Source organism: Hydractinia symbiolongicarpus, chromosome 11 (genome assembly GCF_029227915.1).
Source record: "Hydractinia symbiolongicarpus strain clone_291-10 chromosome 11, HSymV2.1, whole genome shotgun sequence".
Classification (NCBI taxonomy): domain Eukaryota; kingdom Metazoa; phylum Cnidaria; class Hydrozoa; order Anthoathecata; family Hydractiniidae; genus Hydractinia; species Hydractinia symbiolongicarpus.
Window position 1 is genome coordinate 26,588,456 of NC_079885.1, and position 18,496 is coordinate 26,606,951.

At 32.1% G+C, this 18,496-nt stretch overlaps 1 protein-coding gene across 1 annotated transcript; it reads right to left on the reverse strand.

Moving 5' to 3' along the window:
• Positions 1-2: 2 nt before the first annotated feature.
• LOC130614318 (uncharacterized) lies at positions 3-14,403 on the reverse strand. Its single transcript, XM_057435746.1, has 29 exons — positions 14,082-14,403; positions 13,417-13,655; positions 13,229-13,287; positions 13,076-13,133; positions 12,825-12,878; positions 12,184-12,375; positions 11,282-11,604; positions 11,008-11,047; positions 10,415-10,550; positions 10,174-10,275; positions 9,700-9,746; positions 8,627-8,794; positions 8,286-8,355; positions 7,813-8,001; positions 7,464-7,605; positions 7,133-7,239; positions 6,658-6,878; positions 5,052-5,867; positions 4,314-4,609; positions 4,104-4,233; positions 3,907-4,005; positions 3,078-3,313; positions 2,897-2,987; positions 2,209-2,348; positions 2,036-2,096; positions 1,300-1,333; positions 884-1,091; positions 721-797; positions 3-369 (listed from the first exon to the last, which is right to left on the reverse strand). The coding sequence occupies exons 1-29, from the start codon at positions 14,386-14,388 to the stop codon at positions 173-175; spliced, it is 4,839 nt and encodes a 1,612-aa protein (XP_057291729.1). The 5' UTR covers positions 14,389-14,403; the 3' UTR covers positions 3-172.
• Between the last annotated feature and the right edge of the window lie 4,093 nt (positions 14,404-18,496).

The window sequence follows — 18,496 nt, forward strand, 5'->3', positions numbered from 1 at the left end:
TATTCTCAATAAATATAATACCACAAAAAACTATGTTACAAAAAAGTGTGTTTAATATATTAAACTTTAAGTTAAAAAATACAATTTCTTCATTAAAATTTTAATTATTAGTTATATTTTTTTAGCTTTCTTTGGTTAAAACAAACAAACAAACAAATATACAACAAACAACTCAGTTGGCTGCTACGACAGATCTTGATGGAATGAAATATTTCTGTGCGTATCTTAATGTCACAAGATCTGCGTTGGCTGCTGGCGCATAAATGAGTTCGTCCAACTCATTCGGGAAAGGATTCAAATGTAAGGTTTTTAAACGCAGCAATAAACTGTGGACGCCATTTTTGTTTTCAATCGGTGGTAGGGCTAGTCCTAAAAAAAAACAAAAAAAAAAAATTAAAGTGTTTTGAGATGAATTTATGAAAAAGAATTACAAATATAAAAAAATATAGATCAAAATTGTCAGCACACAATTATTCTGACACAGCCATCGCTAAATGACATTTTTTTTTGGTAGAACGCGTCGTAATGTGAACCAAAAGTTCGTATCTGTTTTTAAGAAATGAACTGAGAATATTATTTAAAAAATAAAACGGCATTACAAGTCGGTATAAATTTATCGTCGGCTTAAAAGTACCCGATATGGTCCAAACCCGGTCCAATCGACGAGAATGTTTCTCGTTAGATGCTAGTTTAAAATGACGAAAATTAAGTCATTCTTACGATGCGTCAACGATGTTTCTCTTTCAGGGTGACATTTACTTTGATGTGTCTCTCCAACACGTGCCAGACTGACATATCTAAAACGATGGCGAAAATTATTAAGATTACCAAATGCACAAATAAGCAATGTAAAAAAACAAACAAACAAACAAAACAAACGCACCCTTCCACATAAGGCAACATGAGCACAGTATTTCTAATTTCATCCTCTTTTTTCTTCACTTGCTTTTGTGTTGTCTGAGCAGCCAGTGCTTCCAATCTTGCACGTTCAAGATGGTTTTCATACTTCATTTCACAAAAATAATTGATTACTTCAATTGGAGTGATATGATTGGCTGCTTCGCTTACAAAATCATCTGATACAAACGCAACTAAATAAAACATAACTTTTACGAAAAATGCGAAGTCATCACAAATAATATTCACAAAGAGTTTTATATTCCACAAAAATCTATGAGAAAGACAAAAAGTTCAATTTTTCGTTTTATTGCTCGTAGGTATAAAATTCCATATAACCAGGTGTACCCGACTTATTTGGGCTATTTTATACTTGACCTAACTATCAATCCATCAACTTACTTGAATTTTCTTGCTGTTTCACTTTAGCAGACTTCTAAATATATACCACAAACATTCATAAGTAAGCAGGTTATATTAAAAACAACTAAGTTTTTTTATTCCCCATATTGCGTTACAACTGGTAAAGTAATAAACCACGTGCCACTTTGGGAAATGTTTATTTTGCCCCAGCTGCATGCGGAACTCTTTTTTGAGCTGTAAAGATTGAAAAACAAATCAATCTTGTTGAAGACAGAGTCTAACCTTTTAGCGATAAAAAAGACCAAAAAAATACCTTAAATAACTTTTGAATAGGTTAAGCTATGCCAACTTGGAAGAAAGTGTATTATGAAAGAAATTAATTGGAGATAAATACTTAACGACATCAGCAACTTTTAATTAGATTGGTTTATAAGTGACTGGTGTTTTCTATGTTATTACCCTTGATAATATTACTTACACAATGCTCAAAACTGAGAATTCGTTTTCAGGAATCTTATTGTGTGACACAGTTGCCATAGCAACTCCCAAAATAAGATCTTAAAGACTTTGCCACAAAATGTTGTCAAATAAAAAGATGTAAAAGTCACCAAGTTTTAGCCCTATGGAAGCAGTATCTTAGGAGTTATAACAAAGAAGTATGTTAGTGGTGGAATCCATCCGCCCCTCCAGGCAGTATAAATAGGATTAACGCTAACATGTGGATAGCACACGCACAAATTAAAGTGGTATAAATGAATGAACAAGTTAGAATCACCTTTCCGCGTCCAGCTTCTCTCTTTAAGATATTTTTCACATTTCCTGATTTAGCTGTACCCCTGCGAAAAACACAAACTAATAATACCACAGTTTTAATATACAGTTCGCGGTCACCAGAACTGCGAACCTCGAACGAAACCACAACATTACAAGCACGGAATTACTTTATACCTTACAACTTTTCCTTTACTAGCACGACAAATTTTTCCTGTCAGCGAAGTGATATGACGTTGGAAATTGTTCGTCCACAAACCCAACCATTCCGAACAAAGGTTGTTCAATTTTTGTTTTTGCTCTCCGACTTCAACTTGCTAAATACACACACAAAACATCAGAGATAAAAGAGACAAAACAAGAAGAAATTGTAAATGGCGGAACAAGATGTTAGCAGAAAGAAGAAGGGAATTTTAACAGGGGAATAAGTGAAATATCAACATGGATCATGCTATATGAACACGCATTTCTTTTATAAACAACATAAATATTTTTTGGCTTTATTTGTTTAAGTTAACATGCTTGTTGCTTAGTTGTTGATGTCGATATCAACAAAGTCGTGATTCACGTTTGTCGTATGGAACATGAAGGAGAAGGAATTTTGTTGTCAAATTTTGCAACAAGATTTTTAGGAAAGTTTTGTTATTGTTACGTTCATAATCCCTTCTGTGCCCTTTTACTTTTTGTAATCTCACACTTCAGGCTGGGCTACAAACAAGATGCTCGGGTTTTAAAAGGATTTGAGATGAAGTGATTTGAGTGAAGTGTTGTGTTTCGGGAAGAATTCACTAAAGTCTATGAATTGAGATGATATCTCCATGAGATGACTCAAAGTAATGACCAAACAAAAGCGACACAGACTTACTGAGACATCGAAAGCTGTGTAGAGTTCTGTTGGGAAATATCCATTAGAGTCCTCCAAACCTAACTCTTCAAAAGTTGTCATAATTTCTTTTCTACAAATAAAATTTATTAATTTGAAAAAAAATTCATAAAACCGCATCGGACAGGGTCTAAAAATACGACAACGAAAAAAAATTGTCTACCTGAATGAAGCAGTTCCCAGTAAAAATTGCGTCATCAACTCTACAATGAGTGCATGCGTAATCTCTTTGAATTCGAAAAGAAGTTGCAAACATTTTTTTATAAATATCAACTGTGCAGGAGAGTTGCTAACAGGAGACGCTTCTACAGGGAGGTTTAACTGGTGAAGTATTGTACTTCGAACGAGTTGGGTAATTTCTTCGTCAAACTTCTCTTGGTTATACAGAACGAAAAGAGCCTGGAATTATAGAACGTTAAAATATACACAAAGATTAAAAGATGGTTTCCGATTGTTGTACAAAAATCGAACGATTGTCGTACAACAAAATCGTACATCAGTCGTGCAACAATAAAACGTCGTCAGTGTATTCAATGCACATGCGCACTTTTTAAAAAATCACAGCTGTTGTAAATAATGGGTTTTTGTATTGTCATATTGAAAACCTGTTTCTACATCCAAAAGTACAAAAACAGAGAATACTTCAGTAACAAAATTTTTTCATGAAACAAGTAGCTATTTGTATTGATAAGTCAAACATACACAATTAAGCTAATTGTTTGTCAACAAAACTATACTAATATGCTTTAAAGAAGTATTCGAACTAATTACCGTTACTGACAATTTTAACTATGTTAATTGTGGCAACCATTTTTACAACTTTTATACAACTTATTTAACCTGTGATTATTAAGCATTTTTAGGTTTTTGCGCAGACAAATTTTCGCAAATTTGGGAAAAATAGTTACTTCAGGTAGATGGAACTGATGCAACTACAAGAAACGAAAGTGTACCAAAAGAAAAACAACCCTGTTAAAAATGTTAATACTCACCGAAATAAGTTTTGTTTTCAACTGATAATTCTCTGTTTCTACCAAGCACTTCAAAAGTGCTTTAACAAACTTGCTTCGGGTTCTTGGCTTTTCAAATGTCTATAAATAAGAAAAAAAAAAGTAAATTTAACTCCTCAGTATAGATTAAGCTTCATCTCAATATCTCACAACCTTCTAAGCATACGGAAATTACGTACCGTACTATCGAATTCAGGAAAACACACACTAAACCAATCACACGTTTGAAATTGCGTTATAAACATTGGTAGTGGTGATGGCGGGGGCGGAGGCGGTGGAGGCGTCAGCTCACGCGCTGGAGTTTTAGGCCTAACAGAGAGAATAAATGGAAAACATTAATTCTAATTCTATCGACACCACATAAATATATGACTTTCCACAAAAAATACCTCTCAACAATGACAGGTTTTGCAATCAACTTTTGGATTGGTTTCCTCGGTTGAATGACTTCCTTCTTTACGAAAGGAACTTCAACAGGTAGTTCAAGAACTGGAGATTCAGGTGGCGTAAGAGGAGGGGTGTCGAGGTCACTATCTTCGGAACTTGCATTTGAAAATTCTTGATTTAAATGATCCACTATTCGAGAAGATGTCTGTTCAATCTCAGAAAATCCAGCCGCTTCAGTTATCGAAGGTAATTTTGTCACTTCTGCAGGTGATTCAACTACCTCTTCTTCATGTTCACTCTAAAATTATCGTACAATACTATTTAGTATTTATATCTTTCACACATTAAAAGTATAGTCTAAGAATATTAAATACTATTCTACAATTGGTGCCTTTTTATTTCGATATAGAGCTCTCAAGAGGCTATTCGTTAGCCTGTCTCGGGTATTGCTATTTGGTTTATCCTTAGCACAAAAATAGCAATTTGCTTTGCAGAGGTCGTACCAAAAAATATATCGCATTTGCCATTTCCAACGATTTTGTGCATCTTGTAGCATGTCTCGGCTTCGTGGTAAAAGCAGAAAAAATACAGCTATTATAATGGTGACTTCAAAGTACTCAAAATATAATCTATCCTCAACGCTACGCGCTTGCAACAATATCAACAACAGTGATGGCTAAAGAAAGTAGCAGTTACAACATAAGCATTATAAAAAAATGAGGAGAGAAATACTAACATACATTTTTTCTGAACACATCCAGTTCTTCTAATTGTTCGTCTGTTAACTGCTTTGGCTGCCATTTTTCTTTCTTTTCTTCTCTCGATACCTCTCTTCGAAGTTCTTTATACAAAGCCACAACCACCGAATTGGGTATAAAACCATCGGGAGCAACTGGTATACTTTCGTGGTTTGGTTCAGCGTGGTATTCAGACTGCTCGATCTTACTCACGATCGTTTTATTAACACGTCTTTTTGTTTCGGCATGATTGGGATAACAAGTCGACGACGCTTCAATGACGGGAAGCTTTTCCGCGATAAAATTAAAGTCGTCGCAAGGTCTTGACGCACTTCTTATTTTTCTCATCGCTTTCAATCGCTCTGTATATGTAGTAGCAGCCGACAAAGGATGTTTCACTACTTTCTTCGGAATCTCTTCATTGACAGTGTCCGTCTCAATTGACAAAGAGCGAACCTCTTTCAATACCGGTTGTTTTTCCTTTAACTTCCCCCTCCTTCGCAGATCTTCTTCTCTGCTTTTTCTTAAATTAGCTTTGATTTTCTCCATATCTGACTTTTTGGCATCAACCGAAAAAAATCCATCACCGGGGAGACTTGGTTTGTAGGGATCGTCCAGCTTGTACACGAATTTGTCTTCTTTATCTTCAATATCTTCTTCAGGATAGTCAATATCAGGTCTTGTATAAAAGAAACTCAAATACTTCTGAAAAGCTTCTTCTTTTTGCTCACTGGTTAATTTCTGACGCTTCTGAGACTTCAACTCTCCATTTTTAATCAAATCTAATTCACGATTTCTGGCTTCCAGAATTGCAAATTCCTACAAAAATATACGCGCTTTTTGTTTGATGAGAAATTAGCGTCGTTTGTTTTGATGACAACAGACAAAGACGGGGGTAGTGTTAGGCGGTGATCAGGATTATATGAAACGAACAATTTGCGAATGTATTTTTTGCAAATTAGTGGCTTTAGTGAGAAGCTTCAGCGAGGAATAAATAATTTTTGTTCTATATTCTCAAAAATTATTTTTGCGAATCAGATTCCGAAAAACCTTTTTGCAGGGGTGTTTAATTAAACTTCTAAAGGTATCGTATTTCACAAAAAACTTACATTACAAAAAAAAAAAATCGCTACCGTGTCAGCCAATTCCTGTGTTTTTGAGCAAATTAACCGTATAAAACCATACGTTCACGTCGGGAGTAAACAAGGCAAACAAATTAGTTGCCTCTATTACCCAGATCAAGTGTTAACAAGGTGTATACTTAATTTTATCATTTATATTGCTGAAATCCCAGACATTTAACTGACATTTTTTTACTGAAATTCCTGCAACATTTTCAGTTATTTTTAGCTCAAATTTCACACTATTTTTTTATCCAATAATATCCAAAATAATAAATATTTAATTACAGGCATATTGATAAAAAAAAAACTGTAAAAATTTCTTTTTGAACAGTCCTGAATTTTAATCCTTGAGAATGTGAATTAGAACTGATTTAAAAATCCAATTTAAAATTTCTAAAAAAATGCTGATAATTCTAGCTTTTAGCTGACATTTTGATAGAGCCTAAAGAGAGTCACATATGGACTAACAAAAATAAACAAATCACCCTTTTCTTCGTTGCTTCTTCTTCTTCTCTTTTCTTCTGTTCATCAACTGGTATATTATCAATGAAACACATATACTTGATATAAGAAGACTGTGCTTTCATTATTCTGGATTTTTCACTCGCACTCAAGTTTGACGTTTCGTCAATAGGAATGACGGGAATCGGTCGGCACTCTGTAAATTCCATGGCAACCATCTGATAAAAATATGGTCTTGGTAAATCTAATTAAGAAGAGTTCGATTGAGAATGTCGATAAAAAATGTGGTATATTAAAAACTAAATAAAAATTTAAAAAAAATATCTGGGGCTCAGAAATCGTATGTTTTTTTCCACTGAATGAAAACTGAAAACAATATGTAGAGTTTGCAGAAAAAAAATATTTTTAAAGGTTGTAGAAGCTTACGTCATATTTGAAGACGTTTGGAAGAAAAAACAACTTCTTTAGACGTAGAACACAAACAAACAACTTACTTACATTTTTTGTAGTGGACAAAATAAATATTTGTACCAACGCTCAGCAAGAGGTTACCCCTCTGTGAACAAAAGGCGACACTGTGAGCTACTTCATTCAGTTGTAATACTCTAATTAAAAAGTTAATTATTAAAAGTAAACAAACTCTTTTGTTGATTGGAGACTACGTAAATCTAAAGTTGCATTTCAACTGAGGCTGAGGAACATTTAATGCAAGAACGTGGCGAAAACAATCCCCTTAATGGAAAGTTCTTGCAAACTGCGATAGTATTGACAACAATCGTCTCAGAAAATATATAATGTAGAAACTCAAACATTATGGAAAGTAAAATACCTGATTAACTTATTTCTAGCATTCCATATTCGTACAGTTTTGTCCATACTAGAAGTAACAATAAGGCGCAATTTGAGACATGAACTGATACTTGTTATCACGTCTGTATGATCTTCACTCACATCATGCTCAATTGGTCGGGCTAGAGAAGTAGTGAACACTCTTATAAACACTATCATAAAACCAATAATCCTGAAGAGGTTCTTCTGTAATTATTCATATTAGACAATGATATCAAAAAATCAGGCAGACATGCAAACATCATCATCTGCTATATAAAGAAGCGACATTTTTAAACCCTCCTTTTATATGTACCCTGAAAATACCATGATTTTAACACACTAAATACCTTCGTTAGTGCGTTTAGTGTTATACAGTGAAACAGTGTGAGATGATTTGGAAGAATCCTTATAAACAGCCGCAAGAACATGCTGGGAGAATATCAAATTTGATACAGAGCTTGTGTGAAGAAACATCACCAAGGGTGCCAATGCTTCGTCAGCAAATGGAAAAACTCGCCAGACTTTCAACGTCATATCTGAAAACAATATATCAGACAATTACAGCATGCTGCATGAAGTTGTAACAATGATCTAAGAGTTCACAAAAGTTGTGTGGGCATGTCTGAAAAAAATTGAATGTCGTACTGTCTAGAGTCAGGGATGTCACTTTTAGAGTGGATTAACAAGTTGTACTGTTTGAAAGGGTCAATAGTGTGGATCAAATTTTCTTGTTAGCATGTAGTGAATGATGTCTCAGTTATTAGGTGATCAATTTCCGTTAATCTGATTGTAGTCAAAAAATACCCTGCAACTTGCTCACCTTTACTAGCTGTAGCTAATTGGTTAAGCCGGTTGTTAGACGCCATAATGGTAATTTCTTCCCGATGAGCCTAAATGAACATAACCATATACGTTGCGGAAGAGATCAAGAGTGGGATATGGTTGAAAATTTCTAAAACATAGTTTACCAATTTCTTCATTTCTTCTTGTTCTTACATTTTGAGAGGTAATTTTAAAACAATATAGAGGTACAACAAGCGATGTATTTATAACTTAAATAATCAATTTGTATATAGCAAAAATTGATTTGTGACAAGTAAATAGTCAGTACAGCTAGTATAGCTTTTCATGCTAACTTCATACAGTACATTCTTTCTCTACCTTCAGGTTAAAACTAATTCTCCCTCTTCTTTCCTCATCAAACCAGTTAAACACAACAATACTTCCATCATGACAACCACCAAGGAGAAGTGTCGAGCATTGGTTAGCTTGTGATTTAACTGTTGCTTGCTCAATTATATTTCCCCATATATCTTGAGCATCTGGTTTCTATAACAGTTTTATAAGGATATGTCAATACAAAAAGAACAACAACAAGAAGAACAAAATGTAACAATTTATTGTAAGTGAGTTGCCAAACATAAAAGAGTAACATGGTGGTTAGCTTAATTTAAACTAGAATATTTTTTATGTATTTTGTTTGCCTGTACTAAGGACTGAAAATCAACACATCTTGGTGATGTTTAACCCCGGTGGATTTATTTTCTTTTACACTTTTAATTTAATTAACATTTCTTGCAATACCTTTAATTTCATTATTTCGTTTTTAGTTTGTGGTAATTCAATCTTTACTAACCTACCGTTTGGCTGAAAAAAATCGATATTTATAAAATAATTGGGCAGAGAAAAGGCCGACTACTATTGATGCATGCAATTTTAATAGAAATATCAAAGAAATGAATGCTGTTATGGCTCAACAAGAGTTTAATTACAACAACTGCTATATTTTGATTCCTAAGTAAAATTTAACAAAATTTAAATTACTTTCTTGTGCATACATTAAAAAAATTTTTTAACACTTTTAACCAACCATCATACACTCGCTTTCAAAAGAAAAAACTTCAGTGAGTATTTTATGGAGTTGTCGAGGGATTATGTGGTTTAAAACAGAAACAGTTCCCAAATCCTGACAACTACAGAAACAGCCTAAACAAAAACAGATGCAGAATAATTATTCTCCAGCAGTTTTTTTTGCAACTTTCCAGGAGTTTCAAATACTTCCTAGGAGTAGTTCTTGAAATGTCAGCTTGGGAGCTTTCTAGTTTTCCTATTTTTGCAGCTTTCAAGGAATTTCAAGGGGTTTCCATGAATATCGGCCTCCCTTTCAAATTCCAAAGGGGTAACACAAAATTTTTTAGGATTTTTTCAAATTTAAGATATTCAGAAGTATTTACCTGTGTTACATACTCATACAGTGAAATAGATGTACAAGTTGATGGAGCTATAAGAAAACAAGTACAATAATTAGAAAATATTTATTTCCAAAATTATTTTTGAGGACATTTTCCATACAAAGCTTTTGTACAGCATATTTGTGTTTTTAATCTTCTACATGGACATTAGACCTTAACAATATTATTTTTTCGGTATTAATGTTTGATTCTTTGGCAAATTCGATAAATTTTGTTTAAAAAATTAATTGATTTAGTCACTGGGGTAAAAAACGAATGACGTTTTGGCTTTTTATGTTTTTCGGTATTTTTGGGTAAGTTTTACGAATGGTATCGGCCATAATCATTGAAAAAACCTCAAATTAGGGCCAATAAAATTCGTAGCCATTATGGTGATCAACAACCAAGATAGTAAATATTTCAAAGCTGCTAAAAACGACTGTAATTCGTGAAAATAAAGTTAATTAAAAAAGTTACCGAAAGTCTGATCTTTATTCCACAGTTGCAGGATAGTGCATGGATTGGTGGTGGTTAAAGCTTTTACAATTCTACCATCTGTTAGCAGAACAAACAGTAGGTCTAGAATGTAAACAAAAACCAACACAATAATTCAAGATGAAGCAAAAACTGGACAAATACATTACAAAATTAAAAAGGGTTATTTTTACCCTTCACAAAAGTATTTTAACCACGTTTAAGCTAAAATATAAAAGCTTACTTTGCAGAACATGGTATTCAGCATCTAAGATAGGTGTCAAGCCTGGACTAACAAAAACAGTCACAACTTCACCATTGATAGGACAAATAATTCGAATACATGCATCATCACAGATGGAAAATGATATTGGAGAAACCTTTAATAAATGACAAAAAAATAATAACAAATAACTCGAGCAGATTATTATTTTTCCAAATATTTATACAGGATACAGCCACTTCCGTGTTGGAAACACTGATATCAATGTGGGTCATGTGTTCTGAATGTTAGGTATACATCGGCCTTGCCTACCTAATTTCCCTCACATGGCATGGGTTGACCTGTAGCTTTGGTAAAGACACTTGCTAAACATGCTCGCGCTATGAACCGAACCATGAACCTTGTGATTACGAAGCGAATGTCATAACCACAAGGCCACGCGCCACTAATATTGAGATTATTTTTAAACAAAAGCGTAGAATAAATATGAACGTATATTATAACACCCGTATACGTCTGTCACGCAAAATGGTAACAGCAGTAGTAGACAAACCGAATGCAGAAAATAAAGGACAGGACACTGACTAGTTTATAAGAAAAAAAATCTTGACTACCTTTGAATTTATTGTTGTTTTTATTTTCTTGGGCTTCACTCTAAATGATATGAACAGTGGAAATTGCTATCATGATTCATGTATTATATAACAAGCAGTTTGTGAGAAACATCTGCTAAGTACATTTTGCTTAAAAACATAAAAAAATGACTTCCAAATTAATTGACGATTGATCTTCTATCTTCCAACACAAAGTCTCAGTCAAAAAAATTAGTTGCAACTTCTCTTTAGCATATTGTATTTGTTTTCTACAGTATTATCTCAATATACTCACCCTAATACTATAAAAGGCGAATACAAGTGATTGACTGTCCACAAAACTAAATTTGTTTTTGTAAAACAAAAGAAAACATTCACATTAAGTTGGCAATGTAAACCATAAATTGGATCATGTAGTGTTTGACAATTCATTTCATCTTTTGTATCTAAACTCCATGTACGTACGGTGCCATCAGTAGAAGCAGACATGATATATGGACCATAAGGAAACACAGTGAGTGCAGTAATGGAGGATGCATGGCCGACAAATAGACAGTTAAGATTCCAAGAACGATCCCATACTTTTATACAGCCATCCTTACCTCCAGTTACAAGTAGCTGAAAACAGGTAAACTTATTTAGTTATGATGCTGAGAACGTGTTTAAAATTTTGCTATTGTAGTGCCAGAAATGATGTAATGACATTAAAGATAAGTTCAAAGTTTTACTATTTTAATGCCAGAAATTTTTTTTATTGACGACATTACAAACATTTCTTGAAAAAAATTAATTCTCCTAAAAACATATTTTTTTTCTGAACAACTTAGGACTTTGGTCAGATCTCAAGTTGCTGATCTTTTTGTCAATATCTAAAGTTGCTTAATGGTTAATTAATTTTGTTCAATTAATTTTCATAATTTATGTAAGAAGGGAAAAGAAGAAAAAAGTCTTGGTTTTGGTACTTTTGAAAATAAACTGAAGTGTGTGAAAGAAGTTATTGTAGTTTTTTTCCTGGAGTTTTCTTTCTTTTGTTTTGAAAGCGTGTCTCTTTCTATTTTTATGACAAATAAATTATTAATAAAATATTAAGTGTTGCTTAATAATTTTTCAAATCCATTTTTTAAATTCAAAAGCAATTTTAAATTCCTATTCTGCATATTTTTAAATTTACTATCAAAAGGAAAGTTTTCAACAAACCTTAAGCGGTTCATAAAAAAGAACTTTTGTGATGGGGTAATTGTGGATAGTGGAAAGTTTTTTAATGCATGTTCCTTCACTCAAGGTATAAATTAGAATGCTCTTCTTAACAGCAACAAAGCATCTTTGGTTGTTACTTGATGTATTTTCAATAAACACATGTGATACGTCATCATTAGGTGATAGTTGCTCCTAAATAACACAGGATGTATACAAGGACATGCAATATTATTGACATTAGTAAAGAAGTGGTAGAATATAAATCTTTACTTTATATAAACATTAAAATAAAAACACATACTCAAATGCATGTCTTTTTAAGTCTTTGGTAAAATTTATAGGTTTACCTTTAGATGTTAGTTAACAAAGCTGTTTCATACAATTTAATAATTTACAGCATTTCAGAGGATTCCTATATCCTTTTTATGTATTTTTGGGTTTTTTTAACATGATGGTTCACTTTTTTTCATCAATTTTTAGGTAATTAGAAAATTACTTACAAGCCTAAATAATTTTAAGTACTTAACAATAATATTTCAAATAAAATAAAAATGCAACTCCTAAAGATAAAGTAGAAGTCAAAATATATAAAAAACACGTTCTAATGATAACGAAATTTAAATCAGTAAAAAACTCCTTACCTGTATGATTTTTTTTGGTATCAACAAAGAACCTGCAGCACGAAACATCCAAATCTAAAAAAAGTACAAGCTAAAAAAAACTATTTAGAGAAAGAATACTGCATAATAAACACATATTCCACAAATGCATGCTTGATAAAAACGTATATGCTCGATAAAAAAGAAAACCTTTAACATAAATCATTTTTTACCATGAACGAATTGATAATTGAATAAATCTTGATTAAGTAACAAAAGAAAGTAGTAATTACTGTTAATGAGCCTCTTCCATAAGTCAAAATCTCATGTGTAAACAAATTGTACTGGATGCTAAAGAAACAGTCAGACTTCATAATCAAATGTAAAAATCACACATCATAAAAGAATGGAAACAACGTAATCATAATGAACGAGTCTGTACATACCCGAAACAAGTTCCACTGAATGGAATAGTATTAACCAAGCCAAAATCTTTATTTAAAATCTAAAATGTAACAAATAATAAGTTTCTTTTAAGAGATTTTAATGATGTACAAGTTTGTAGTTATAAAAACAAATAAAAAAACGCAAATAGAAAATTAAAAAAAAGAGACAACAATTCAGAAAAAATTACCCTTATTGCATTATCCTGACAAATGACAGCATATGATTTATATTTCTCAACAGAAGTAATAGATAACACTGGTTGAACACATTGGTAGACTTCTTGCTTGCTATCTTGTTCACACTCACATAAATAACCATTGGTTAAAATCAAGATATAAGACTCTTGCGTAACACTATATATCACTGATTTTATGGAGATATGATTGTGTGTGTAGTTAATGCAAATTGACTTCGACAGCTTAGTACCTGCAAATGAAAAGACTTATATATTAAATTTACAAATAAATCTCTAAGGCAAATTTTTAAATTTGAAAATGTGAAAAGTTTACTTGTAGTAACCAAATACCTGATTATGTTACCAATTCAAAAAACAAAAACTTGTTAGCTATTAATAAAAACAAATAGTATTGTTCTTAATCACAAGGTGTATAGAACAATCTTTTTTTTTTCCGATCACATTCTGATAAAAATTGTCTAACATTTCTTTATTATTTCCTTGTAAAAAATAAAATAAGGCAGCTTTTATCCGAGTACCTTGTGTCTATTACAATGTATTATAAAGAATGGGTGAGTCCTAACGCTCCCAATGTAGTACAGAAATACCATACCACGCTTGTTATATAAATACCCTATCATTTCCAAAGTGTTACATATTTTACACATAAACCATACCATGATGCAACACAAGTGGTTCAACCAATTCTTCATCATAACATCCATCTGAATTCAACCAAACATTTTCATCACTTTTTGGTAAACTACTAGGTCCAAATACAGCATCTCTGATTTTGGACCAATGCAGCTGAGCATGTTCATTTTCATTTCTTTTTTTCATTGTTTTTAAACATGTTATTGCATTTAGTTCTACAAGACAAACAGAATAAAATAAACAGAACCCAGAACTTATAAAATTTTCTAAATAAAGCCATGTATGTATCATTTGATCTATGATGTATATATAATTCGATCTACCATGCATATATCATTCGATCTATCATGTAAATATCATTCGATCTATCATGTAAATATCATTCAGGCAACAACTACAGGCGCTGTAGCCTGTAGCTGTTGCATTGGTTTAGGGAAAGGTGAGTTCTTGTTCTAATAATGTTCTTGTTATTGTTCCAATAACACATTTCTCTTAATGACATTGTAAATAAAAAATTCATTAGTTTAATTCAGTCTTCATACAGATTTAATGAAATATAAATTAATTGCTAAAAATTCTAATGATTCGGTATCAAGAAGTATACGGTAAGTTGTGTCTTCTGTGATTAGCCTCACTTATTATGAAGGATACGCCCTGTCATTTTTTTCCAGGAAGGACCACAAAGGTGTTTCTAGAGTGCTTAAGTGAGTGATTACATGGAGAATTTCACCTGAGGCTAAAACTATAACACTGTTATGGGTGAAAAGATTCATCTCGTTTTTACCAGAAAAGGCAGCGGTAATTGAGTTGTGTATTCACAAATTCGTTTCATCCAGGCTGAAACACCACACATATGATGAGTGCAAAAGTGTATATTTTAAACAAATTAAGAGGAGTTTATCTTTTCGATTCTTATAAGAATCAATGTTGGAATGTTTGTACATAACTAGCTAATTGGCTAACTGATTTGTAGCTTAAGAAAGCTTTAAATCACTCCCAATGCACTTCAGAACCACCTTTGCTTACCCCAATGAAAACAATTGACAGGGTATATCCTGATTAAAAGTCTTTATAAAAATATCCATCATGTATAATATAACTTTGACAAAAGTAGTTAATGTTTTAATATAGATATAAAATATTATATTTTTAATATGCATTAGTTTTATTTAACTTACATAGTACACAGGTACCTAATTTGTTTTGGGAATGCCATTTTAATAGATGACCTCCATAGGGCTAAGAAAAAGTTTATCACACTTTAATATCAATTATATACAATAAAGTGTGTTATCCGTAGAGAGAAAAGATGAAATATATACATTAGAAAATTATGTGCAGGTTTATTCCATTTAACACAAAATAATTTAAATTTGTTATATTATGGTCCACAAGAAATATACAGTTAAACCGGCCAAGTATATAGCTGTAGTCACTTTGGTCATTATTTTAGCTGGAAGGTAATTATCTTTGCACCTAGAAACTGCAATAAAAGGAGAATAATAAAAGCCATTTACAGTAATTTAAAAAGACCTTGCTTGAATGAACAAATTAAAAATAAAACATTAACTCTATTCAGAAATGGAGTCACTCAAGATTTTAATTTGTAGATAATGTATATTCAGAGTTTGTTTAATATCTAAATCTTAAACCTGTAGAAAGCTTTGTTCAATTCATTAAATATAACCTTTATTTTCGCTTTGTATGAAAATGTTTTAAAGGATTTTACTTTTTTATTTATTTTATTTTACGAATATTTATACAGGAGGGGAACTTCAGTCATATAATACAAAGAGTATGTACAATAAAACTGCTATTAAAGTTTGTCCTGTTGATAGTAAAAATTGTGAAACTAATATTTGATAAAAAAATTAGTAAAATTAGTTAAAAACATGTAGAAAGTGAAAAAATGGAGTGTGTAACGATGACATTAAATGGTATAATGTGAAGGCAAATAAATAAAAAGAAAAAATGAATCACAATTTCCACTTTGTAAAAAGAAGAAAAACACTGGAGTCAATAAAATTAAAATGTATATATAAGGTAAAAAGTCAGCTGAAAAATGTTGAAACAGACTTTTTAAAATCTAAGGTATTGGTAATATCACGTATATATAAAGGTAAGCTATTGTACAAATTACCACCTGCAAAGTTAAAGCCACACCTAGCAACTTCCAACTTTACTGGAGGTAATTTTATGCTAGAAAAATTATTTCCTGTATTCATAGCATGAGCTGTAATAATAAAAAATGTGTTAAAAATTTCACAACCTAGTTTACTATTGAGACATTTTTGACAAGAACAACACACTCTTGCTTTAACTGGTTGTAAATAGAAGGTAGTGTACCAATGGCCAATACAGCTTTAGCTTGTCTATCTAGGGATTCAAATCTTCCTATCTGTATGTTGGAAAAAACTGAATGTGTAGGACAGCTGTACGTCAATAGTGGAACAACCATTGAAACATAGATACTTTTGCATGCCTTTAATGTTAAGAAATGTTTCATACGCTCTAACAATCTAAGACATGAGCTAGCACGTCTGTATGATTGATTAAAGTTGTCAGACATTGCAAGGTTGTCATCAACTATAACACCAAGTTCCTTATATTGTGTAACACAGTTACTTGGGACACCATTATAATTAATTGTTAATTCTTTACCAGATGATTTCAATCGTTTTAATGTGCCAAATAGCATCTCTTCAGTTTTTTCTTTTCTTTGTATTTAATATTAATTCGTTCTCCATGCAATATGTACTGATGCATTCCATGTCCTTGTTAAGAAATTTCTCGATTAAAAAAACATCTTTGTGAGCAAAATAAATTATAGTATTGTCTGCATACTTTATCACCTCACAATGACGAAACAAAATCTATTAAATCGGTAAAGAAGATAATGAAAAGCAGTGGGCCTAGTATCGATCCCTGGGGTATGCCAGAGAAAATCAGTTCAAAAGTAGATCTAACACCGTCTATTTCAATGAGTTGTGATCTGTTAAACAGAAGAATATACACCAAAGCAGTTCTTTTCCTTTTATACAAGGTCAAGATAAATAACACCGACTAATTTTTCAGAGTCCATATTCTGTTTAATTTTATCACAAAGTAACGTTGCAGCCATCCTGGTTGATCAGTTACGGTGAAAACCATATTGACGGTTCGTTAAAAGGTTTTCGTTTTCGAAAAAGTCTGACAGATTTTTGTGGACTGCCTTTTCAAGTATTTTTGATAACAATGGAAGAATAGATATTAGCCGATAATTGGTTGGCAGTGAGGGATCCCCAGATTAAAATTTAGGCGTTACCCTTGCACTTTTCCAAATTGTTGGAACAGTCGAGGTCTCGATTGTAAGGTTTATTATTTATTTAAAAATGTGGATGGTAAAGTGTCAATTTTCTGTGGCTTTCTGTCTTTTCAATGATCTTAATTCCTTCTCAATGAAGACTTTAGAAACATACTCAAACACAAATGTTTTGCAAGTTCGTTGTGGTGAAGGTGGTACGTACTTCCAAGTAAAATCGACAAGAGGTATAGCGCATTCCTTTATTTTTGTAATGTTTGTTTTATAATACGAACTAAAATTGCTGAATTTTGACTTAATATCTTTCGTATGTGACTTGACTCCAACATTTCTGGGTTTGTTTGGAAAAATAGTTTTGATTTCCTTCCAGAATCTTTGAGGATTAGAATGGTATTCGTTTATCATCCTTTTTTGATAGTTTGCTTTCTCTTTTTGTATGTTGGAATTACAATGAATTTTAAGTCTCATATATTTACTCCAGTCAGAATCTTTGTTCGTTTTACGTGCTTTTCTCAACTGTTGGACCTGGTTGTTCATGATTTTTTTCAGATCAGTTCATTTATTTACTGCCTTTGACAAATTTTCAGATTATTGGAGCGTGCCTGTCAAAAGCATTTTGCAGTTTAGAATTAAAATTGTTTACGGCCGAATTAACATCTGTGGCTTCATACACTGAAATCTAATCTATGTTTTCCATTCGTGATTATAGTTTGTATAATTTCCACATTCTATTGTGACTGGTTCGTATTTTAAATATAGTAAAATCCTAACAAAATTGATTTAGTTTTAAATACAAAAAAATTATATCCAAATTGATTCCATGAGGGAATTTTCCAAATCCTCTCTTCGTAGATATTGTAAACCATTTTTTAAATAATAACCAACTCCATCGCTCAGGCCAGTGTTCCAAATTGATTTTAAAAACGTGTAACCATGCAAAGCGTATAAGACCTCATTATCAAAAGTATCATTGTTAACAATATGAGTCTCTGATAAGCTTATAACATCAACTTTACCATGTGTATTCAACATAAAAGTTTCTAGATGTGGTAAGTTATACAGGAACCCACATATATTTTGATGGACAAAGTTGATACCTTTTTGTTTGCAAAAACAGTTCACAGTTGGTTGCGGACA